This window comes from Cydia fagiglandana, chromosome 1 (assembly GCF_963556715.1).
Source record: "Cydia fagiglandana chromosome 1, ilCydFagi1.1, whole genome shotgun sequence".
Classification (NCBI taxonomy): domain Eukaryota; kingdom Metazoa; phylum Arthropoda; class Insecta; order Lepidoptera; family Tortricidae; genus Cydia; species Cydia fagiglandana.
In genome coordinates, this window is record NC_085932.1 from 18249770 (window position 1) to 18276578 (window position 26809).

General features: G+C 40.7%; 3 protein-coding genes across 5 annotated transcripts in view; all 3 read left to right on the forward strand.

Moving 5' to 3' along the window:
* Window positions 1-14352, forward strand: part of LOC134665258 (synaptonemal complex protein 4) — a 29780-nt gene extending 15428 nt beyond the window's left edge. For 2 of the 3 annotated variants that reach the window (XM_063522153.1, XM_063522162.1), the window contains exons 2-7: window positions 8480-8741; window positions 10585-10689; window positions 10942-11190; window positions 11484-11689; window positions 12049-12130; window positions 13328-14352. In XM_063522153.1, the coding sequence (XP_063378223.1) occupies window positions 8562-8741; window positions 10585-10689; window positions 10942-11190; window positions 11484-11689; window positions 12049-12130; window positions 13328-13579 (1074 nt within the window). In that variant the 5' untranslated portion in view covers window positions 8480-8561 and the 3' untranslated portion in view covers window positions 13580-14352. The remainder of the gene's footprint in view (window positions 1-8479; window positions 8742-10584; window positions 10690-10941; window positions 11191-11483; window positions 11690-12048; window positions 12131-13327) is intronic. The other variant, XM_063522170.1, reaches the window with a different exon arrangement.
* Window positions 14353-17971: 3619 nt separating this feature from the next.
* Window positions 17972-22267, forward strand: LOC134670997 (actin-related protein 10). The gene is made up of 8 exons (XM_063528821.1): window positions 17972-18174; window positions 18368-18520; window positions 19286-19394; window positions 19871-19979; window positions 20065-20208; window positions 20501-20712; window positions 21468-21595; window positions 21719-22267. The coding sequence occupies exons 1-8, from the start codon at window positions 18098-18100 to the stop codon at window positions 21954-21956; spliced, it is 1170 nt and encodes a 389-aa protein (XP_063384891.1). The 5' UTR covers window positions 17972-18097; the 3' UTR covers window positions 21957-22267.
* Window positions 22268-23046: 779 nt separating this feature from the next.
* On the forward strand, window positions 23047-25711 carry LOC134665277 (small glutamine-rich tetratricopeptide repeat-containing protein alpha-like). Its single transcript, XM_063522180.1, has one exon. It carries the CDS (start codon window positions 23143-23145, stop codon window positions 24025-24027), a length of 885 nt encoding a protein of 294 aa, XP_063378250.1. The 5' UTR covers window positions 23047-23142; the 3' UTR covers window positions 24028-25711.
* The last annotated feature ends 1098 nt before the right edge of the window (window positions 25712-26809 follow it).

Below are 26809 nucleotides of genomic sequence, written 5' to 3' on the forward strand. Positions count from 1 at the left end.
AACTAACCTGATATATTCGCTAATATTTACGAAACGGCTCTGGGTTTAATAAGATCACGTTATGCAATGATACGTAATGTACAACGTATTTAGGTCGCGCACTACAGATTACAGAACGCTTCCCGGTGGCTGGTTACACGACCTGTGATCTATGGACACCATGCATATAAATAAATGTCCGCACGCGGCTTTCCTAGTTCACAGAATGTAATCGTTTGTTATGTTATGTTAGCTACAATCAATAGCGAGCATACTGCATAAACACATATGCAAGCATTGTTTTGTAACATAGATATCTTACAAAACAATGCTTGCTTTGGTATTTCATTTCATTTCAAGAAACCAACTTAGGTAAATATTGAAATCCTTTTTTTCCCAACCATCCCGCAACCAACAACATAAACATAAACATAATTTATTCCAAAAACACGTATTTCATGGTTACATTCATATAAAACAAAACTTAAAAAAAGTGATAGTTTACATGTGCCTGAACTAGGATTCCCTGTGTTTCAGGCGTGAAATATGGCAAACATTGTTCAAGCTAATAAATTTTCACTTACAAAAAACACATTATAATTTAGCAACTTAATACTATATATTTATTTATCGTGATAATTATCCTATTTACCCTGTTGTAAATCCAGTCATATTGCTTATAATCATTTTACAACTATTAGTAGATTCACAACGTTACGGACGTTATTTCACAGACAACGTTACGGCACCTTCAAAATGTCGGAACAAAATGTTAAAATATTTAATTATCTTTCTCGAATTTTGATAAAAAATAACTTAAATATGTTTCTGTAATAATTAGATTTCTGTGCATATTTAGATTTGTGTGTGCTTAGATATTTTTACAATGCAGCTGTAAGCCGACAACCGACTTGACGACTCAAGTTATTATTAATAATTAGATATCTAAGAAACCAAGTGACTGAAATGGACAAACACGAACCAGTGCATCTTCAAAGATGGCTTCTACATAAAACTTGCACCAGAGGGGACGACACACCACGTGCATTGCACTTGTTATATATAAGAGCGCTCGATTCGCACGCGGACAGTCCGCGCGCTGACGGGATCTCTACCGCATATAATTACCGTAGACACTCCTAGAGACGGTTCAAAAGATCGCAAAATGTGAGTATCGAGCCATTGTTTTGATGTAAATAAAGGTAAAATATCTGTCTGAGAAATTCAGGTAGGTACTCGTATCGTAAAGGATGAGATAAAATAAATACGTTTCTAATGCTTTAATTTTATATTATTGCGATACGATGCGTCAACCCACGTCTTTGTTTGAAGAAACGTTACTTTTAACAATTTAGGTCGTACCTTTACCAAATTTTTGACGTATCTTAAAGTTCGAATCAGGCTGCCTATCCAATCAGCTAATGAGAGTAACTGAATTATAAATGACTATTTTTAGGGCCCGATTCGGATTTTGAACTAGACATCTATTAGATATGTTTTAGACATCACCAAGATACGATAACGATATGTTTAAGATCTAACCTGTCAAATTTGACATTTGCGCGATTCTGGAGATACTCTTGAACGATTTCCTCAGGATATGACTTAGAGATCCAATTCACATCTAATAGATATTTTACGCTATCTAACGTAAAAGTGACATTGGTTGCCCGAATTGCGCTGGAAAAGAGAACTAGTTGATATCTAAACTATAACGTATCTGGAATGGATCTAGTACGTGTCGTCTCTTGTGAATATCTTGAAGTTCAAATACGGCAGTTACTCGTTTCAAATGGTATTGCGCCAGCGCCGATCGTAGCGGCGCTACGTCGTAGCAACGAAGCGATCGTAGCAGACGTTACGCAAGGACTATTCTCATTACTTTATAATTGAAATATTTATAAGTTTATTAACGAATTAGTCCCTAATATATACTTAGTTTATTGCCTTTCTCAATGTTAACAGTTTTATATTTTTCTTATAAACGTAAATTGACAGAATTTTCATAGCAATTAAGTTAAAAAAGTTTTCACAGACAATTTTAAATAACGCCTTATTATTGCATTAAGACAAACAATAATAGGCAGAGCAGTGAAATGCAGGTCACAAAAACTAAATTCTGAACAATAGATAACATTTAACTATCTTTTAAAATGTATATTTATATTAAGCAATTGTTTTATTTAGTTTAGTGAACTAGTAACTATCTCCGTACTAAACTCAAACTCGGTATTATAGCGATGGCGAAATGAAACGAGTTACATAATCATTAAATGTGACTTACAAGGAAGTTTATTGCCTACAATAGATCCTTTAGATTTATCGACACTGGCATTATAAGTATTATATAATCAGTGGATATGCCCTACAGGGAAGCCTATTAGACAATAGTGTGTTGTTATGGTCATAAACCACAAATCATAGAGTATACAGATTTGTTTACGTTTACATAGGAAACAGCAGGTGTTAGAGGAAGTGCATACAGAAAAATTCAAAAGGCATTAACTGGGTATAAACTCCATACGTTGTTACTCCGTATCTTCCATGAGGTGGCTCGGTGTGGGCGTACGTCATAGACTAGGAATCCTCTAGACCGAGTTTAGAGCAATTATTTCATGCAACCCATGATGCCGAAAATACGGGGGTGCGCGGGACGAGGGGAGCGAAGTCCCGTGCCGTGATTGCTCCGTTCAAATACACGGACGTCACAGAAAGACACTTTCGACTCGAACATGGAGTAAAATTACCGTATGCGTGGCAGAGGTAGCGCGACTATGCTCAGTCTGGTGGATGTCTTGTCTGTGGCGTACGTCTACCTAATAGATGGGTGGTGTGCAACTGTGCAGTACCCGGCCATTACAACCCGCCTGGCACTTAACGGCGACATATGCAGTTAAATTAATAGTGGCATTTGTTTAGACACTTACCAACGTGTAGTTAGCTGATTGTAGTAATTACAGCTTACGCTCACTACAAGATGCATACCTAAAGTTTAAGTGAATTTGTATGGCACTTAATGAGTTCATAATTAACTTTTTGAGAACTAATCTTTTAAGCTAATTTCAATTATGATTGCAACTTTGAAAACCGATCTGGCTTAGTCGGTACCCGGGTCCCGGGTTCTAATCGGGGTAAAGGCTTATTTACTTATTTTTGTAATAAGCATAGATCCTGCATGATTGTGAGTCTATAATGGTCAAATTACGAGTTAATTACACTTGTAGGTAGGTATAGCGGTAGAGGAAACGTACGATACCGCGAGGAAGAACCCAGTGCCACAGATCGCAATCCGAACAACAATAGGGGTGAATGCGGCTGTCGCGTGTACAACATGTTTAATTCGCGTTTTGTTTCGTAATAATTGCCCAACCACAGAATTTTAAACCACAAGTCCACATTCACATTCGTTTTCTAACCGTTTGCTTATGACATTTCGCTAGGTTTTCCGTTTCCAAATATAGTTAGTGCTACAATCTACACGCTATCGGAGCTAATTTCTTATTTCGCCACCGGTGCAGGCGCAGCTCAAGGTGATGCCTTTCCAACCCAGACCAATAAGTATATTAATAACCTTATAATTTCCATTTAAGCAAACGAGGTTGCTGTTGTCCACTTACTCGTCTGACTCATCCGATTTTAAAAGGGTATTGCTCTATTGCTCAAGTCAATAAACTTTCAGACGTTGCTTATCAATAAAGGAAACTTTGAAGTAATTTCCATTCGTTTTACCTTGATACTACAGCAACAAATTAGAAAATTAAATTTAGTAATCTATTACGAACGTTCGGGCACAGAGATTATATCGGCAAAGCAAAATATGAGCCTGCCCACGCCCCTCTGCGCATATCCTTCTGACCTGGATTGGTACCTTAACTAAGTTATTTACGCATTATAAAAACTATAATTATGTACAATCGGTATCAACTTATAATAATTAGAATATGCGTCTGGTCAAGTGGTCATACAATTGAACAAACTTAGCACGTTTTTGTTGTTTTTATATCCGATTATTATATGTGCAGATAAGGTGACGATGTTTTTTGGATTCTTTTTAAAGTTATCTAACTTGTGTTGAAACAGACACTTTCATTCCTCACAAAAAAGTGTTAGTGCTACATCTGCTTAATAACCGCGTTAACGTTTTTACGACAGCACAATGGATCAATCATCTCAATTGTTTCAGAAAAAACTAGTTTTTGTGACATACGATTAGCGGAGAGTAGTCACTAGTCAGCCCACTAACTAGGGCTAATTGAGGCTTATTGATAGATGATTAGCAATTGTGGACGCTATTTATAATCGAACATTGCCACGTGCAGGGTTAATACGTTAATCACTCACGAGACTTCGACAACAACAATAACAAAAGAGTACCTATTAAAGAATGTAATTCAATTTAATAGGCAAGTTTATCATTATTCACTTTGAATAACTTTAGCGTTTCATTTTATAATTATGCTCATAATGATTGACGAAGTTGAAAAAGTAATCCGATTCTATTTATTCACTAAATCATTTAATAAATAAATAGATACATGGTACATGACAATACATATATGTCCGACCACGTCTGAAGATAAGAGGTCGTGCAATATGTATACGGGTACCTACCTACTTTAGTGTCTATGTTGACCTGATTAAGAGGCAGCATGTAAATTATTATTGTGTTATTGTTATTTTTTACAATTTACAGGCGTATTTGAAATAACTCTGAGTTGAAATAACTCTGAGAGTAATGTGTTAGTTGGTCAAAATATACAGGCAGAAAATCAAGTGTTTTTTAAAGAAGCATTTATGTTTTATATTAGCAAATCTATTACTTCTCGCGCTAACATATTAACCGTGATGTTATCTACATCTTTACCAACTAACGTGTCACGCTTCAGCGGTTCGACGGAAACGAATATATCATGTTTTGAAATCTTAATGTTGTAGTAAATTCTATAATAAATAATGTAATTACATATTTTGAACAATGGCTCTGTTTTATACTAAGTAATTCGTGATGTTAAAGTATTAACCGATGGATCCTAATAATTCAACTGTTGTGTAGAGGTAAATTGTTGAATAATGGATACTGATGTGGTATGACGCCACCGCGATACACTTAGATGGTTGGCCAACGCGCGTGCGCCGAATGGCACATCCGTCGACTCTTTTGTGTTAAAGTTAAAACATAAACATTGTTGAAGCGTAAGTGCCAAGTGCTTAGCGGTGTCGAAACGAGTGCGGTCGCGGTACGGCACTAGTATGGCTAGAAAAGGCGACTCATTAGCAGCACGCAAAAGTTAATTGCCTACAAGTACTAAATTCCCCAGTTATGATTATAACTATGTATACTTGCGTTGCCACTAAGTATAAAGCTATCGTAATAGCACAAGAACCTATTGGATTCGCCAATAACGTGGCTTATATACGATGACCATAACACAAATTCATGAAAAGTAGGTAAACAGTAAAATGATTCCTCGTTACAAGTTTATAAAACAATGAGCATTCACTTTGTGGCTATGTCACACTGTTTATGAAATATATGCAAAAATTAATACCTACATAAAGGTCATCAACAGACATTTTGACATAAACATACGAAAGTATAATTTTTAGCACTAGCTTAATGATATGCTAGGTACATTTATTTAATACTTGACCTTCTAAAATTTTACCTGTTTACAAGTGCCCGCGTTGCAGCATGTAACGTTCTGAGCCCGGCAGAGGTCGCTTGCGCAACGCGACGAGCCTGCCCGCAGCACCGACCGGCGCGCGAGCCTGCTGGCACTGCTGCCTTTGCCCTCCAAACCCTAATGGCAAAACGATAAGACGTGACAGATTACTTTTGTACCTCATGTTAAAACCTATGAACTTCACGTTAAAACTCCTCTTGTGATAAGTAAAAGGAATCAAAGCAGCGATACAATTAGAACTTATCGATCACATTAATTCGACACATTATTGTGCCATAATAATCATAGGTTATAGACCGTTATTGCAAGGCATAAATCATCGATGGAAAAGTTAAATATACAATCACAGTCCCGACTAAAAGTAATTCTCAGATGTAACAAATTACCTATAATCACGAGCACTTTAACAAGTGTGACCGACTAAGAAGATGAACGAATCAATCACGAATTAATATCGCACTGTAATTTGCCATAATAAACAATCAATGGCAATAATTTAACAGGGACAAATTAACGCAACACCACTTAAAGATTATATCCAGGGCAATTTAGCATCGAGAGTAGAACACGTTGCAAATCTCTTCCTAGATCAAGCGTTACCTAATCTGGCGTAAGATCCGCAACTCGTTGTTTCCAAACAGCTAATTCTCATCCAACAATGATGTTTATACAGAGCATGCGTAGGTAATGCGAGCTTTCCTCTTATTTCCCAATAACTCTAACGTGTGCATTCATCACCCGAGTTTCTGCATGTATGCGACAGATCCGCGCTAGCTTATTTCCATGTCTCGACAGCGGTTATGTCGTGTTATCATGTCGAAATAACCAGGACCGGCTATAGACGGGCCCAGGTCCGTGCGGGTTACGAGGCCAATTAATATCTCCATTAATCAACTGGACTAACCACCCGTTTACCCAAAACTATTGCAAAATCTTTAAAAATCACATTAGGGAAATTTTTGGTCAATTGCAAAATAATCGTGGAGCAATAGTTAGTAATGCTGACTGGTCTGGTTAATGACAACTTTTAAAATTCATATCGTGCTCTCTCTCAATTATAGGTAGGTATTTATGCGAACGCAGCCATTACTTATTTTGTAGAAAACTCATGTTTTTTATACGAGTACATTGAGTGGATACTAATAACTGCCAGATTACGCTTTAAAGTCATCATTTGGTAGGTACGTTTATGTGCGTGAGTTTTGCTGTGGGTCTCCTACCATCAGTCTCCTATATTTTACTTACCTATTATTAGATTCTCAAAGTATAAGGAGGTACTTAGGTTAAATTGAGGATTAAAGGTCGTCATATAAATACTATAAAATGCTAGTCATGTTACGCTGACGTGAATAATGTTGTTAGGAGAGTGATGTACTAGATACCTATAGTATACCTACAAAGGACATGTACGGAAACCTACTATGGAGATGGCTATGCACCAATCCTTAACCATATGATTATCTCACTATGATCTACGCCCTTGTGTTGAATAGGAAAAATTAAAACAATTACATGTTTTTAAACACGCAGCTAAATAATGACTTAAAAGCACATTTAACTGGACATGCATATCATTTACAAACGAAGAATTGCATTATGTAAGAAGTTTGTAAGAAGCATTATTCAATCCTACGAATCGCGTGCATTTTGCGCCCGCGGTCTGTGGCTTTTAGTACTCAGTTGCACCCTAAACTATTGTTAGAGATGAATATTCATAATCTATTAGCATTTAGCACGCAGTCGGTGATCCTATCTCAAAGCGAACCTCGACCTGCATTCAACAAATGGTGTTTTAACTTAACTCCATAGTCATAATCATAACTTATTAAAGAATTGCTTAATAAGCCTTCAGCATCAGTGATTCGGTGCTAAAGGTGTTATTGTTAAATAACAATGCACTGTTAAAGTCCATATGAACTGTGCAGGTTTCAAATTTATATTATTAGTTCTTGAAAAGGCCTTCGATTATTTGTCGTGTTCAGTGACCAAGATTGTGCGGCACACGTTTAAGCCAATACGACACGTAGTGCGAGTCCGTTCACCTTGCTCATTTGACAGTTGCATTTAATATAGTAGACGGTGTAAGGTCAGCTCGTAACCAACCACCACCCCGAGGGAGTCGCGAGGCCGCGCAAGCGGTCCGCCGGTGCGGACTCGCTCCACGCATGATCTTTGTCGTGTGTCGCAACTATATGATATGATCGCAGCTTGCGAACGTGGTCGCAGAGCAATTTCAGACATTTATGGGTAATTCATGCGCATTAAGTTGAGACCTACTTTTATTCAAATCATTTTGTTTGAATCCTTCTACCTATACCTACCCAACGTTTCGAAACGACAGTTTGTAGTGAATAATTTCATTAGTATAGTATAGACCAATTACCTAAATGCGGGTCAGTGCGTGTTTTATTAGCTGATTAAATCGATGGGCGCGATGTCAAAACTGAGACCTAGAGTTTTATAGCATTAATGCGTGCCTTGCCTGTACACGGCGCATTACTCACTTAGGTACACCTTACACACACATGTGCGTTACCGAGCTGGTGAATCATTTTTTTTCTCATCGTGTCTTAAAAGAGCTTAAAATTTTTAGTAACCCTTTTCGATTGTTTTTGTTCAAATTCCTTCGCTGGCACATTACGCGTCGTGAGTCAAGTTCTCTCGAACTAAACCGTGTTTGTCGGTCAAGGAGAAAGTAACTTTTATTGCTTATGTTATGTCATATTATACAAGTTGCCCCAAAAGTACACTTATCGAGAGACACACGGACGAAACGTACGTCTTCGCAATATTAATATAATTGTCTATATTTGCAGATTTTGAAGGACCTGGAAAATTTATCAGCAAAGCACCGCAACGAGTGACGATATAAGCACACAAACACACACACACACGACCATGAGAGCGTCCCTATTCCTGGCGGGCGCTTGCGCCCTGCTGCTGTCGATCAGCGCCGCCCCCGCCCCTGCCCCCGAACCCGCGCCGGCGCCAGGGCCCGATCCAGCGGCCGCCGCAGCTGCCATCAACGACAACACGCCCGAAATCATCGAGATTATTGCTCCCGCTGCTAGTGCACAGGTTAGTACTTCTTTCCACTAATTGCCTAAAAATAGTAAAGAAACCTGGTCATTTCCACATCCTCGCTACTTAGTAGAAACACACGAAGACGCTGCCCTAGGACCCAGTCGCCAATTCGAACGTACATTGTGATATCGAAATGATTTTATCATTGTAAGTGTGCATTGGAAGCGCTGGTGGCCTAGCGGAAGCGCTGGTGGCCTAGCGGAAGCGCTGGTGGCCTAGCGGAAGCGCTGGTGGCCTAGCGGAAGCGCTGGTGGCCTAGCGGAAGCGCTGGTGGCCTAGCGGTAAGAGCGTGCGACTTTCAATCCAGAGGTCGCGGGTTCAAACCCCGGCTCGTACCAATGAGTTTTTCGGAACTTATGTACGAAATATCATTTGATATTTGCCAGTCGCTTTTCGGTGAAGGAAAACATCGTGAGGAAACCGGACTAATCCCAATAAGGCCTTGTTTCCCCTCTGGGTTGGAAGGTCAGATGGCAGTCGCTTTCGTAAAAACTAGTGCCTACGTCAAATCATGGGATTTGTTGTCAAGCGGACCCCAGGCTCCCATGAGCCGTGGCAAAATGCCGGGATAACGCCAGGAAGAAGATCATTGTAAGTGTGCATTTAGTTCATTTTTAAGCACGAGCGAGTAGCACGGGCGATAACACAATTACATTATTTAGATATGAAAATGTAAGTTTGAATAGATCTCCGAGTCCTCGCTGCGCAACCGCCCGCGACGACGAATGCCGATTAATAGGTACTCGTAATGAGCGACCACCGTGAGAAGAGTATTTTTATTTACAAAAAAAACATTATAATATTTGTGATCAATCGAGCCAGCGTTGCAGCTTGCATGCTTGGTCATAAATCAAATCCAATTACACATATTAACTCACATTATAGACGGGTCTAACGCGAAAAAAAATCAATAAAATCAAGGTGATTGAATATAATTCGCGTTAGACCCGTCTATAATGTGAGTTAATATGTGTTAAAAACGCGAAAGTTTAAAATATTATATTGCAAATCCAATTAACCCTCTGCTTATGAACTTGATTTTCAAACAGTGCATTTGGCGTATCAGTAAGACCACTTGCATAACGGCTGCGCTTATAACGACGAACCGGATACAATGACGAAATTTTGAGATCCCATCTTGGTACAATAAGATGAGTATTTAATCCGGATGATAATCTATATTAATAATTGTATCATAAGAAGCATGATCATCAAGTGATCATCATCCACAGGTATCTATTTACAAAGATTGAGTTTTAGAGTACCTAAGTACTGATGCTAGAGTCAGACCAAGAAAAGTCTGCAGCGAATTTGATAGCCGACGCAGTGCACGTGTTATTTTAAACGTCAAACTTCTATGAAATTATGACGTATAAATAACATTTACACTGCGTGGGCTATCAAATCCGCTGCAGATTTTTCTTGGTCCGACTTTAAAACTTATTGATATAAGTTGTAGTCTGAAAGACAAAATAGTTAAGCAGGTAATATTGGTACATAAATCGGTTATTTATGTACCAATATTACCTACTAAATATCTCTCATAAGTCATATCTTAAGACTGTCTTTGTAGCTACGCGTCGCGTGTTTGTTTAATAGCTGTCACATTCATCTTCCACGGTGAGTTTAATGACGCCACCTCACGCGCTCATTACACCGGCAATTAACCGCACTTCCTTCCGAGCACCACTCAGCAACACATTTTGTTTCGCCGTCCCTGGTTCTTATAATGTCATTGTTGTTTTATCTCACTTCTTTTTGGAATTTTACCACAGTCCTTTGTTATTGTCGTAACAAAGTTAAATTGGTTAATAACGTTTAATTGGTCGTATTCCAGGAGACGCTGTCGACGCTAAACCTCGGCGCGCCAGGCGCAGAGCTCAGCGAACGTAACAAGCGCACCATCGGTATCCTGCGGCAGCTCTTCCCTACGCTAACGCAGGTATAAAAATAACTTATTCCCGAAGAAAAAATGACACAGTTCAAACTGATAATTTATATCAAAATGAACAAGGTTTTGTACGGTGCTCTAAAAATCGAGTTGATTTACCCTGAATCCCCTAAGAAATAAAAACTTTTTGCTATGTATTTACCTAGGTATGTTTACCTTCCTAGCTTAATGTTCCAGGCGTACCTAGATTGCGCCCCGCTTCTCGCGATACTATGCATAGTACCGTAGTGGGTTGTGTTCTAGATTATCGAACAGAAGGTGCAGCAGATCACTAGCGTGGTACTGCAAACGTTCGGGCCTGTGGTTTTACGCGCCTTCCTGGGCAATCGTAACGGCGGCGGTGGCGGCGGCATGGAGGGCGGCGGCGGAGGCTCCATCGAGCTCGACGATGATGACGATGACGACGAAGCTACGACTACAACAACAACCACTACCGCTGCTCCTGACGCGCCTGAGCGCCGTCGTCGGCGCTGGGCGCTAGTCTACCGCCCGGTATGAGGGCAGGGCCACGGCATGTAACCGCGACCGATTAGTTTCGGAACATTCACCCGCCCTTAAAAATACTAATAGCTCTAATGTGAGTGGGTGGGGAATGAAGTCGTATTAATCGGGCGCGGCGTGGTCCCAAGGCATCTCCATAGCACGCGCACTAACCCCAGCCTGCCCAGGACGGCAGTGCGGGCGCGCGCAGACCGCGCGCCTTCATCGTCATCGTCATCGTCACCCATTGCATCCCCACATCATCCCCTATCACGATCATGCATGTAATATCGCATCCATTGCAGGAGCTGCCGGAGCAGCAGCAGAACTTACTGTCGGGCGCCGAGTCCCAGCAAGCGGAGGTCCGGGTTGCATTCGGTGAACAACAGCAGCAGGCGCTGGAGCAACGCTCTGACGAAGACCAACAAACTGCCGCTCAGACCAACAACGCTGCCATTGATGAAATTACGCTCGATGATGCCGATAACAGCGAAGAAAACAGAAATAAGAGGTACCATTTTCTTTACCATACGAAAGCAATTACCTTTAAGTATTGTTACAAAGTGTGGCGTAAAAATCAAGTTGACTCATTAAAAAAATGCAACACACGGACAAAAACCAATCATATATCTATAGGTATAGGTACTAAACATTTCTGTCATAGCCTTTCATACTATAAATTTGCGATTAGCACTGTGCTCACGCGGAGCCGTAACAAAGGCACCATATATGAGAGCAAAGCATTACGTTTCTTGCTGTGATTTTCATTTCGCACGGTCCGATTTCTCGCGCAACCTGGCGGGTGATGCAGTCGCGTCCTGTTCTATCATATATACACTTGACATTGACATAACCTGTGTAACTTTTTAGATTCCTGAGCTTCGGTGGCTCATCGGGCGGCCAGAACAGCGCCGGCGGCGGCTCTGGAAACTTCCTCTTCGATATCGTCAGGGTGAGTCCTGCACAAACACCATCACAATCAATCATTTATAATTTCTTCTCTGTCATCTGAAATCTTACCTAACTTTCATAAACTCCGTTCTCAACTTATTTAACTTTCAGATACATAATTCGTAAAACTGCCAACTTCTTTGGAATATTATCATTACTATACCTATCTATTTCTATCTTAACTATTTCAAACCCTGTAACTGCCACTGACTCTAAATCATTAGTTACACATATACCTACCCATATCTGTTTCTACATTTACACACTCGTCACAAACTCAGTGCAACTCAAATTAGGGAAGGAATACAGATAGCCTATGTAGTCGTTTGTACGCAATGGTGATCCACAAGGACGGCGTAAGTCGGGCACGGGAGAGCTGTTAGTCGGAAGGTTGAGGGCTGAGGGTTGTTGCAGCGACCAGCGGAGGCGATGGCGCGCGCGGCGGGATCAGCTTTTCGCCTGTTCGCTGGCACCGATTCACTCAACCTCGGAGTCACCGCCTCCCACTCCGCCACGCTGGACCCTTCACAAGTACACAGACAAAAAACACAAAATGCACTGAGATAGCTTGCTCATGTCTGAGCAAACTGTAATACTAGAGTAGAAAGCACTTCGTATTTCGTAGTCAGCTAGTTCTATCTAGCAGAGTAGTTAGAGTTGCTGGTCGTAGATTGTCATCGTTGATCTTGTTATCGTGAATGTCGCAGTTGCCTGTAGTGTAGTCGCATGGATTGCTTGACGTAGTTCTGTTGATATAACTCATTAACAACTAATTAACACATTACATGTGTATACCCTATGCATGCCTTCCGCCTTTCCTTTTCACCTGTTCTTCATCTTCTCTTCCGTGTTTCTGGTGTCATCGAAAATATATCCTAACGCACTTTGTATGAAATCGATGCACATTCTCTAACAGTCCAGCGCAATCGATATTACGTGTCGCTTGCGCAACGGCCGCTAATACCTACTCGCTCGAGCGCGCTGCTTCCGAAGCGCCGCTCGGACGACTAACATTTCATAACTTTGCAACACGTTGCTCGTTAAAAATTTGAATAGCCAATAACATTGTTTCTGCCATCGGCTAATTATATATGCCGCAGTTGGCAAATATATCGAGGGCGTATTGCGCGAACGGCGAGCGGCGTGTCGCAAGTATACGGTTCGTGCCCATTCTTAACCTGAGTTTTATATTTTACAGCTGGTAGCCGGGTCCTCGGGTGGCTCATCGGGCGGTGGCGAAGCTATCGGGGGAGGCTCCGACACTGAAGGAGACGATACTGCCGCTAAGGGTGACAACCTCACCGAGGGCGTCCCCGGCCCCATCACGCGGTTGTTCATCATCGCCAACCGCGGCATCGCCAACCTGATCCAGGACCTCATCCTGAGACTGGCACAGACCTCAGAGCGGATAGTCAACTTCAAGGCGCGACTGATCACCTCCATCATCTAACCGCCTCATGCGTAGAACAATGCTAGTGTACTAGTGTAGTGCGCGAACGCCGCGCAGGGAGCCAGGGACTGACGCGCCAGGGAACGAGCGCCGCGCCCGTGTAGCGCCGGCGCCACGCTCTCTCTTTACTCCGGCGCCGGCGCCTTTCCCGACCCCTGATCCCTCTAGAATAAGAAACCACCGAACCTCGAGACGATGTTTCTCAAATCCCAATAATATGTAGATAATATATTAAGCAGCTTTTAATTTTTCGAGACATGTAATAGCAGTGTAAATATGTAGCTATACCTAAATTAATGTTATGCTTTATTTCGATTATCTATTACATATTTCGAAAAAGCTGTGATTGAAAATATTAAAAGTGAAGTAACAACTTGTCGAGATAGCTGACGTTGTTGATGTTGTATGAAATTGTTATTTACTTCAGTAGTAGAGAGAAGAACATTTTAGTGTAGTAGGTACATAATTCTGAAGAAAAAGTTCCTAATAGTTTTCCGCGACCACTGGCGCCACCAACGTAAGGACACCCGTCCTGGAAGTTGGCGCTCTTCATATTTATTACTCCGCTGCACGCTAAGCACCGCGTATGCGCGAGCGCTGGTTCCCTGGCTCTTAACTGTAAGTGTAGTAGATAGACGCGGTGCGCCGGCCCCCGGGGCCGCTGATCTGCTCAAGCTTTTTTTACCTAAAGTGACAATGTCCGATTCGTTTTTATGTTTGTAAATATGTATTATAGCGGAATTTGTGTAAAATAAATTTAGTTAGTTACAAAAGTGAGTTGTGTTATTTTCATTATAGAAATTTTCCCAAACCCTCAGATCTAGACAAGGGAAGACAACGTGGAGTAATCTCTACCTCTAGGCATTTTTTTATTCGTTTGTAAGTAACCCCTTTATTAGGTGTATATAATGAAATAATTTTAAAATAGTTGCCACCAGCATGTGCATCCGAGGCACACGCCACCGGTTTAAGTCCACCGCCAGGTGGCTTGGGTTCGACGACGGTGCCGCCCTTCCACACATCGACTGAAACCCCTTTTCTACCCTACCTATATATGTCTTAACCTAACTCTTTGCCTATGTATTACTTATGATTCTCGTAATTTATGTAAATAATTTTAAAATCGTACCTAGTGTCTTAGTTAAATTTTTGTATCAGAATTTATGGCTAGAGTAGATAGAAGTAAAACGAGAATATTCGGTCGAAAATACTTTTGAAATCGTTGAGTGAAATAAGCAATTTAATACTCATGTCATTCGGACTGAACTATTTATTACGTATGTAAAATAAATCACTACCTAAATATAGGAATATTGACCATTATTCGTACGTTGTCTCTGTATAATGAGTAAAGCAACATTTAGAAGATTTTTATCGTATTTACAAAACGTATGAAATTATTTCTTACATTTACAATTTATTTAATGTGTACGTTATCTAGGTACGCAAAATTTTTAATCGTGTTAGAAATGTTAGAATGTTATATAGAAGTTATCGAGATAACCTACTTTTTTATACCAACTCGGTGACAAACAAGCATAATAAAGGCCGCCTGATGACGCTTGCAGCTGCATGGATGCAGGGGAGTCACATGGCGTTTATTCCTTCATTCATCTGATTGCCTTATTGGAATGAATGAATGTAACTGTGCGTCCCTGTGGACGTTTTTGGCGGTTGAAGAGTTACAGGGTTACTTAGCGAAAGTTTAGGTACAGTCGCCATCGTTTATATCGGAACGGCCAAGGCGCTCACAAATATCTGAACACGCCTCTTGTTAAGGCTTTAGAGTCGTGTTCAGATATTTTTGAGCACCTCGGCTGCTCCGATACATCTGATGGCGACTGTATAATGGAAAAACCATAATACATAATCAAAGTAGATGTAAACACGATAAAAATAATTCTAAACGTTTGCATGAACAATTCAATCGGAATTAACATGATCATTAATATCATTATACATACTTATGAGCAAACGTCGGACTATAGCGGGCAGTTTGAGGGCAAGGTAAGGTTTACAAAAAAATCTTAACTTATGAGTATTATAATGTACCTAGTATTTGTAACATAGTTAATTAAATTAGTTACCCGTTATCATTTATTCATCTTTAATGTGTAAATACTCTTTGAAGTGATGACTGATAGTGATAGCCCACTGAAGTGGCCACTTAAAAAACAAATAAATAGCTGACATGGCATGCGTCATTATGACTGTTGTTCATACTTATATTCGTTGGTAGAGTGCCGTCTAATCAATAGAAAAATTTGCTTTATTTGTTACATTATAAATACTAGGTACCAAATACTAAGTACAAATACTCGAAAGTGAATTGATTGATTTGCGAACCTTACCTATCATTCTGACATGCCACGAAAATGCCCGCTGGAGTCCGACGTATGCTTATGAGTAATGATTAAGGAAGGAGTCGACTAGTTTAGCGACACAGCCAATGCAGCAGCGGCGGCGCCCGGCGGCGTCATTCGCTCGCAGCACCGGCCGTGCTTTTAGCCACGATGGGCGCTGTGTACGCGGAGACAGTACGGTTACCGGCGCCGGATACCGGCCCAACAGCGGCCGCGCGGCCAGCAGTCGCGGCCGGGATACTCGTATCATGTGCGACGACAGGACACTGTTGATAAATCAATGATCATTATAATATACTTACTGATCTTATTCTAAAGCCATAGAAAGCACAACACTTTATGGGCAGTATTCTACAATGCCAAAAGCATGAGAACATTGAGAACGCACTTATAAAACACTTAAGAGCCTAGAATTGTTTCGAAACACTTTCGAAATAAAACCGCCGGCGAGAAACAACAGTGCTTTTCGCTACTATATGTAATTTCTTACCTATTCAAAAGCAGCTGGCGTCAGCCAGGTTTTTTTATTCAAAATGTTCTATAGTAAATTATTCGCATGTTTTCAACTCTATATTGGTTTCTCTTCGTATGTTGTTTGGTCCATATTCACTGCATTTTTTAACTTGTAAAGTTAAAAGTAAGCAAATTACAAAAAAATTACCAAAAAACTCTTGAAAGATTTAGCGCTTCGGTCAAAAACATTTGTTACAAAATTATCTTGAAATTTTTCAAAACGTACTATGAAAAATAAAATAAATAAAAAGTGTGTTGTGATTTGGTTGTGATCCAAAACTATTATTTCATGTCATCATTACCAAAGAGAATACATATCCTATCTTTACTTAATTTTTTTTTATTACTAACGAGGTGCTAACGAGCGGGCAGGGCAGTCCAACGCCAAAGAATCAGCAAAGAATATAGAAAATAAAATACATAATATAAAGTTGGTCAAGCAAATCTCATGAGTAGAAAAAGGCGGCAAATTTCAAAAATGTAGGTGCGAAGGGTTAGGTTACTGTCCCATATAAAAATTGAATTTCGCGCCTTTTTTAACTGACAAGATTTGCTTGACCATCTATATTTACTGTTTCTGCGTTTAAACCTGTTAACCGAACAGTTTGAAATATTATTACAAGTAGCAACACAGGGATATTACCCACGAAAATCGAAAAGCAGTTTAATCTCTCCTTCTTTAAGCCTAAAATGCCCAAGAGCGACAGAGACAAATAATCGACATTCGTTTTACGAAGTTCAAAGCCACCAACATTGCAATCAAGGCCCCTACCTTTTCTGTTCTCTTTGACGGCGCAGCAACTAGTATCATTTCTCTCTCCTCGCTCTTTTAAAATGCCATTTGTCAAAAAAGGACAACCATACTGTTGACAAGGTGAACTTCAAATCAAGTGTTGCCTTTTTTGATGCATCCAGGCTGTGTATGTGTGCGTAAAAACGTGTATGTGTGCTCTTTTAGGGATGTGAAAAGTCGATTTTAATCATGTTATATATCGATACATGCTACACAGTGGAACGAAATAGCAATTAATTGAAGCTTCAATATCTTTGTTAAACATATACATAATTGAAATGCTAATGAATAATAAATGTATTAGAATACAATAAAATATTTCAATTATTGCGGAACACATATCTTAGTAGGTGTTTATGTATTTTAATTGAATATCTGAACTTTCCCTTGGTTCCCTGCTGGGGCGTGACGATAAAATTGTGATCTGATAACCACAATAAAGAATAAAAGCGTTTTTGTTCATTTTAGATATCGTCAAACCATTGAAGTAAAATTAAAATTGTAAGAAATGTCGATAGTTTATCGATATGACTTTATCGACATGGCTACAGCAAGGTGGTGTTAAATTGTTAATCGTACACTAAACAAAAGTGGCAACAGTGACAGCTCGCTGAGACCCCGTCTCTATATATTGTAAGTCTATGATTGCAATATCATGATGTCATCAATAATGTCACATTTTGACGTTTTATGTGAAAAAAAAAAATTGACGTTTTATGTTTGACAATAACAATAGTTTTATTGTTGGTTGGTCAAGCTTGACGAAAGTTTATTTTCTATTTAATAAACCTAAATAATGTATTCATGTTTATAGTATAAGGCCACAACGGCAATAAACCAAGAGATAAAATGGCATTGTACGAGGGAATCGCACTCATCCAGGAAAAGCAAGCAGTGGTGCTCGATCTCGGTTCAGAGTATACGAAGTAAGTACCCCTTAAACAAGAAAAATACATCAACAGTTTGTTATTAGGAGAGTTTTCTGCTAGTGATACTGTCTGTAGGCACTAATGTGGACACAGAAAACTCGTAAAATGATAATTGGAATTTTGACCCACAAATAAAAACGTATATAATAAAAATTCTATAAGTTGAAATTATACATTCCCATCTGCATAGGTTTGGTTTCACGGGCGAGGCAGCACCTCGCTGCATCATACGCTCACAGTTCTGGAGTCCCGAGCTGCGCCGGTTCAAAAGAGTATATGACTATGCCAATGAAGATGAGCTGTATGACAACCTGGTGCACATGCTGCATCTACTCTACTTCAGGTAAGGAATTAGTTACTTAGCAAAAAGATCTATTTATATAGGAAAGCAGGTTTGATATTACATCAAAAAAAATTACAATTTCCACAATGATGATGATGGTAAATCCTGCTATCCCTCATCAGGGACTCAGAGCTCTCAGAAGGGATTTCCATTTTTTGTGGTCCAGAGTGGCCTTTAATTAAAATTTCCACAATATTAAACAAATGAACATTAGCCAAATGTATGAAAGCAGAAGAAAGTTCACATTATAATATTATATCAACCCTAGGATATTATATATCCTACACATTCAGTTACAGATTTATTTTATGGTGCAGATATGTGTTCATCTCTTAGACATCAGATCACCCCTCCCAACTTGTTGTCTGTAAGGTGTATTCGGGTAATACCGAATGTCGGATAATTCTGAAAATCAGATGAAAATCACCCTAAATTCCATCATAACAAAAGTCTTTTCGGAATTATCCGACAGTTTTCGACATTCGGAATTACCCGAGTAAACCTTATTCCCTGCCTTTAAAGCTGTTTTTTTTTCACAATATGAGTCATGGGTGAATTGCAGATTAGTGTGTGAATAAATATCAAAAGATTTACAGAAAGACAACACAATCCGTCTCAAAATCTAAAATATATTTATTGGTTACAGTCCATTTTGCACTAACATTTCTGTATGAAATTAGCTAAAATTAGAAAGAACATTGATTTAGATTAGAAAATAAAACTACAGGTGACTTATACATAATTATTATGAATATCCATCAACAGGCATGTGTTGGTGAACCCTAAAGAGAGGCGTGTGGTTGTGGCCGAGTCACTGCTGACTCCCACAGCTTTCCGTGAAACACTTGCCAAGGTGCTCTTCACACACTATGAGGTAAACTTCATTTCATATAGCTTTTCAAATTTTATAGTAACTTCTTTTATTTATAGTAGAACTAGTAGATAAAGAGATATCATTAGTTTTTAGATTTGTCATACTAACTATAATTTTCATTAAGTATAACATTTTTACAGGATTCGGGATATTTTGTTTACAAACACAAACCAATATAAGTACCTACCCTAACACATTTTTACTTAAACAGCTTCTGTACCTAAAATATCAATATCAACAAATATTTGGAGACAACAATCAACAACAAGAATATTAAGAATAATTATAAAATTACTTAAAATTGTTACAAAACATAGTTAAGAATAATCTAGCCTTATGTTTCACTTTTGTCAATGTTATTTAATGTTACTAACCCCTCTAGGTTATTTTAGAGAGAGCATACTATTTTACTAGATTACCTTACCTATACTATATAGACATGGGTACATACCAATGTAAAATGTTTTGCGCTGCAGGTGTCTGGCGTCGCATGGGCCGACAGTCCGCGCCTGTGCGCTTTAACCCTGGGTGCACCCATCGTGCTCGTCGTCGAGATAGGCGCGCGCGAGGCCGAGGTCTGTGCAGGTTAGTACTTTAGAAATTCTACACAGTTAACACTTAACATGTACTGTTAAACTAATTTGTAAGCTCATTTATATTTGTTTTTTAGTGGTCCATGGGTCAGTGGTGCTAAAAGCACTGCAGGCAGCCCCGTTGGGTGCTTTAGCGGTGCGGGCCGAGCTTGCGTGCATCCTCGACGAGGATAACAAAACAGAATTGAACCTGGACCCCACTGTGCTCGAAGATATTGCAGGTTAGCATATATTACAAAGCCACTTCCCAGATTGTTGAGCTATGAAGTTTAAATCTACGTAAAAACAATCAAATCAATGTTATGTTATGGTAGTTACAATCAAACTGATATTAGAAACCGAATCTGGCCATAGAAACTCTGTATTAATAAATAAATATAGTACATTTGCCTGACATCGCCCATCAGTAGTAGATAAATAGTTATAGGCTAATTTTTGTTTAAAAAAAGTTAAGAAAACGCTTGACTTTAGTTCTAACTAAACATTTGACAGTCAAATTTCTCATGCTTGCAGTGAAAACCTGCCTAGTCACGACGCGCGATCGAGCTGTACAGTGGGCCTCCGGTTCCCCACCAACCCCAGCCAAGAGCGTGCGCTACCCGCTCCCCGCCGGCGGCGCCATCACCGTGTCCGGCCGCGCGCGCGAGCTCAGCGCCGAGCCGCTGTTCCTGCGCGACAACGAGTACAGCTCGCTGCCCGACCTCCTTCTGCAGTGCATCATGCAGGTACAAGCCTAGCCTTACAGTGGTGCTACAGCAACTACCCGCTCCCCGCCGGCGGCGCCATCACCGTGTCCGGCCGCACGCGCGAGCTCAGCGCCGAGCCGCTGCTCCTGCGTGACAACGAGTACAGCTCGCTGCCCGACTTCCTGCTGCAGTCCATCATGCAGGTACAAGCCTAGCTTTACAGTGGTACACCAACTACCTGCTCGGTTTCGATAGACTTCACAATAAAAGATTTCAATTTTTCGGTACTGCTAGTAGTAGCCTTTATTTCATGCGTTTTTGTTATTTTTACACTTTCATTGTTATTACATTTATTTATTACTTTTTTTTTAACTTTTCTCTTCTTCTTCAATTTAAGAGGTATCCTCTTGTCGGTGGAGTATTTTCCATTTCTCCCTCTCATAAGCCATAGCTTTTAACTTTTATTGTTTTTCAATTTATTTGCATTTGCATGCCGCGTGTGCGGAAAAGGCCTCCCCCAGTTTTTCCATTCCTTCCCATTCTGTGCTGTTCTCCACCAGTCTATCGAAATTTCGTAGCTCATCTCTCCATCCTGTATTCGGTTTTTTCTGAAAGCCTACCGCGAACCACGTTCGACGTGTTGCCTCCCTGTCACACTTACGTATGAATTTACCAGCGCGAGAGAGAGGCAATACGTCGAACGTGGTTCGCGGTAAGCCCTCTGTTTTCTCAGTACTGCTAGTATGTAATAAACTATTTGATTCGTTGATTCGTTACCGTTACCCTATTTCCAGTGCCCCATCGACGTGCGGCGCGCCCTAGCGGACAACATTCTGGTGTGCGGCGGCGGCGCCGCGCTGCCCGGCCTGCGCGCGCGGCTCAAGGCCGAGCTGCAGCACGCGCTCACCGAGCCCGTCTACAGGTATCGTCACAGTCGCCAGTTGTGCCTATGGTCACGCCCGGTTCCATTATCTCAGATCGGTCGATAGATAGCTATCAATGGATCGGAGTGGGATGGATCTCTAACCCCTAAAACATTTTCCAGCGAACGGCTTCACCTGACGTCACTGAAGTTCCACACCGCGCCCGCGCACTGGAACTGCGTGTCGTGGCTGGGCGGCGCGCTGCTGCTGGCGGGCGCCGGCGCCGGCGCGGGCGCGGGCGAGGCGGCGCGCGCGGCGCCGCGCGAGGCCTTCCTGCGCGAGCGCCGCCTGCGCGACTGGGTGTGTCTGCTCGACAACACGCCGCCGCACCATCCCGCCAGGGAACATCACCAGATCTAACGTGCCGTGCGCTCACACTAAAATCATGTTGTATCAAATAACACAATGTCTTGTCTGACTGTCTACTAACAATAAATGCAATAATCACATTTGAAAACTCATGCAATTATTTATCTTGTTCTCTTTTAATAAGTTCTTGAACGGATTTTCTCATGCAAGTTCTGCATTTACGCGTACTGCGTGCGATAGAGATAAGAAATGGCGGGTCAATGTACGAAATTATTCGTGCTTAACCAGTCCTACCTAATGCACATGTTTAATTTATGTGTATCTATTTATGGAATAAAAGAATACATTGTTTAACACGTCAACTGTTTTATTATTATACAGAGAAACATAATAGTAGTTTATCTACACATAAATCTGTGGTCGTAATTACTCGGAGCAATGTTGAGCCCAGCCACAGAATAACTAATGCTGAGCGGAGATGGAGTGGAGGCGGAGCCGAGTTTGGCCGCAGTCAGGAGTTCCGCTCCCCTGCTTGTATAAACAATGAATAAAATTTAATGAGCATGATTAACAAAGAAGTTGTACAATTTAGAGCTCCACAGACCTTGCAACAAGTCGCGTAAATCATTTGGTTTGTCGACGAAGCCTTGAAGTGGTAACACACTATTACACCACACCGCGACCTTGGTGCATCGCACACATAAGTGAGAGGGAAACAGATAGTTTGTTAGGGCCTTTAAGTGGAGTCCAGACGGGTTGATCAAATCGACCGACTTGATAGAAATGAAATTGGCGTCAATTTCCAATTTAATCACCAATTTTAGATTTATGGTGATATTAGAGCTCTCTAAATTGAAAAAAATGCCCCCAAACGAAAATACTGGTGTCACAAATTGGTATTATTGAGCTCGCGCCCCATTCTTTCGGCAATATCGGTCATAATCGGCGAGTCAAATTGGCGTTTGCGTCCGCACGGCTTGTTCCATCGGACAATTTAATCAGATGGCGAAAAATTGACTCGTCTGGACACGCCTTTAATACCAGAAGCGCATTGCCATAAATAATGATTATCAAAATACGACGTGTATTGCATGATCTCAAACGGCTTAAAAAAGTTAAAAAAAAACTAGACAACGTGAGCTTGTCATTCTCATTCAATTGTCAATCTAAAAATAATAAAATTCTTCCAACACCGCATTTTATTAAATTTCAAGAACATTTAACTTTTAAGAACAGGATGTCGGACGTAAAGATCGTCGCGGCGTCGATCGTCAGCTTCTTAAAGCAACAACTCGAAGGTTCGGAACTGAGCGCTGACAGCCGCGAGAGCGTCGAAGTCGCCGTACAATGCATAGAGACTTCGTTCGAGCTTGGGGCAGCCGATTCGGCGCGTGCTGTCGACCTGCTGGCGCTCGTGCGTAACACGAACAGCGCCGGCGGCACCGCACCGGGGCCTGTCAGTGCAGCTACCAGCGCTGTAGCTGAGCAGCTTAAGAACGAGGGTAACGAGCTGATGAAGGCGGAGAAGCACCGCGAGGCGCTGGAACGCTACACGCGCGCCGTGGAGCTAGACCCCCGAAATGCTGTGTATTTCTGCAATCGCGCTGCCGCTCACTTCAAGCTGGGTGAGCACGAGGCGGCAGTTGCCGACTGCACCGCGGCACTCGCACTGCAACCTGACTACAGCAAAGCGCACGGCCGTCTCGGACTTGCGTTGACCGCACTCGAGCGACATCGCGAAGCGCGTCAGGCATACGCGCGCGCTGCGCAACTTGAGCCAGACAACGAGTCGTACCGCCAAAACTTGCGTCTCGCTGACGATCGGCTCGCTGCGCGTGGCGAGCGTGGGCCTGTGGACCTAGGAGGGCTACTACAAAACCCTGCTTTGCTCAATATGGCCACAGAAATGCTGGCGGATCCCAACATGCAGAATCTTATCTCTGGACTTATGAGTGGCACACAAGCGCAAGGAGGAGGAACAGGTGCTGCGGGTGCTGGTGGCATGAGCGCATTATTGGAGGCAGGGCAGGCACTGGCTCAGCACATGCAGGCGGCCAACCCCGAGCTGGTGGAGCAGCTGAGGCGCCAGGTGCGCCCTCCTGGGCCCACACCACCACAGTGAGCAACATTACAAGCCTACACTTTGGGACTCTGAGCCAACCTGTGTTTTGTCTCTCATGGACGGAATGTTGCTAGCTATATAATCATTCTACTCTCCATTCCAAATAAATCTACATAAAAGGAAATTCTCTTGGCAGCACTGCCTTTTTTAAATTGATAATTATGATAAATTATAATTCAGTGTAAATACATGAATAGTAAATATGCCATTTTTCAAATTAGCAGATTTATTTTACATAGATTAAAGTCATTGCACATACATGCTATAATTTTAATCTTATAAATGAATGCCTAGGAAAGGTTAAAATTTTATGGAGTAGTTTTCTTAATTTTTGGCAAATGTACTTTTACCATTGACTGAATATTAAAGGATCAACAACCATTTGTATAGATTTATTGGAACAAATCAATCATTATTCATCCACTCAGTATCCTGTTTGGTTATAGAATTAAGTTATTCTTACAGTTAGTTTTCTTTATGGGATGTAGATTTTCATTTAATTGAATTATTTATTTGGTTAACCTACTTGATATATGCATTTATTTATAAACAAATTACGGATGTTATTCACAATATGTCTGAAATTTAGATACTGTTCGGTTATTTGCAAGTCGTGGAGATATTGGTACTTGATTATAAGTTTCAAGTTAGTCATTTTATGATATTGTCATATTTAAAATAAATTGCTCCAATGACAACTTAGCACAATGGCAATGAATATTTTGTCTTGAAGCTTATATATGTCACCATAAAATTGTAAACACTTGTCAGATTATAATCTAGCTTGTTAAATAATCAACTGACGGCAGCGGCAGTTAGATTACAAACTAACCTAAGCTACGTTAGATTATAAACTAACGGGTGCACAATCTTATGCGGGTGACATAATATACTACATAGTTAACTAATTCCAAATAGTCCTAAGGGTTCCAGCCGGCCTAGCCAAGGTTACAATCGCTATCGCTTCGACAACGAAAAGCATTATGTCTCTCTATCACTCTTCCATATTAGTGTGACAGTGACAGTTGCGTTTCGATCGCTACGGAGCGTAAGCGATTGGCATCTTGGCTACGCGGCCAGATATCCTTACATCAGTAACTGTCAAATTTGCATTTTGTTTGTTACATTATACTTAATTACTTTCCTAAATATGATTCACATCACTATTGCATGGTGCTATTTGTACTGTTGAAAACATGTCATCATCAACATCATCATATTAGTAATAGACACATCTTTTATGCATTCAACTACATTATTAGTGATAAGATTTCAAAATGTATGCTGTGCAGCCCTGCCTGTATGATGCTGGCAAATGTGTAAATAAAATACAGATATGTATTGTATTAAATGTGGACAAAGATATGTATAGTCTGTGTAATTCTGTGCAAAAAATACTGCAGTTTCATTTGTTACAGTAAGAACCTATTTCGTTCGTAGTGTCGTTGCATGTGATGATTCTGTAATAAAAGGACTTTCATGCACCTCACGCTAAGGTAAATTTTCCTAAAGAATCGGACATTATAAAGCGATATTGCTTTAATTCCGGTCATCATCTTGTTTGCATAAATATTTTGGACGCCGACTATACATATGCACAATGTTACAGCGCCGCGGGCGCCTCCACGCGACTATTTCTAGCTAAGATATGAAATTGGTTTTGTTAATAAATTTATTTGAAAAAGTCCTAGTTTTCTTGATCATATTAGAACACAATTACAACAATAGGCTCATTGACTCGATATATAAGTTCAGTAAGTGGAGTAATTAGAATAATTAGCCTACGAACAGAGAGAGAGAGAGAACCCGGCGAGCGGGTCGCTGGCATATAGTCTTGGACAGACTAATATTTACCTGTCTCTGCAACGTTCATGTCGAGTAGGTACAGTCAGCATCAAATATATTATAGCTGCAAAACTAGTCAAATAGTTCGTTACACCATATAATTATTTAGTATGGTGTGACGAACAACTTGGCTGCTACAATATATTTGACGTTGACTGTACCCAGGGCCGGATTAACCCTAAGTCAAAGTAGGCAACTGCCTAGGGGCCCCGCCTCGGCTTGGGGGCCCCGCCTCGGCTAGGGGGCCCCGGCGACTCAGCGCGCACCAAATCAAATTTTGTTCCATAGGCTCAAAATTCATGTGTAATTTTTTTATTATTAGGCCCGATGAAGATCGATACCCGGCCTTTTAACACGGTTTCACAATTTGCGATATTGTCAAAAAATTTCGCGCTCGCTGCGCTCGCGTTTATTTATAGTTCTTTAAATTGACCCTGTATCTACATGTTAGCTTGACTGGTGAATTAATAGAGGTACCTAGACCAAGAAAGTGTTAATTATACGTCATAATTTCGTAGAAGTTTTGACGTTTAAAATTGTCTTCATAGTAATTTTAAGGTATTTTAATATAAGGAAAATCTTTATTTTTTATTTATTTTTCGTCTTAGGTTAGGTATTTTTATAATATGAATATAAAAGTAAAATATAAAAACACTTACAAAACAATAAAAATACATATAAACACATTATAAAAAAACCTAACCTAGGGTGCCGCCAGCAGCGCTGCCGTGCTAACAACATATGCAGTAATCGCAGTTGAAAAGTCATTCAATTGTCTACCTTGTTCTCTTTGAATAAGTTCTTTATTTAAACGATGATTTTCATGCAAGTACTGCACATACAATAAGCAGGGCAGAGCGGGGCAAGGCCCAAGCTACCGGTGGTCAGGGCTGCAGAGAGAGGAACCGACGTACTATCCGCGCCGTGTCCAAGATCA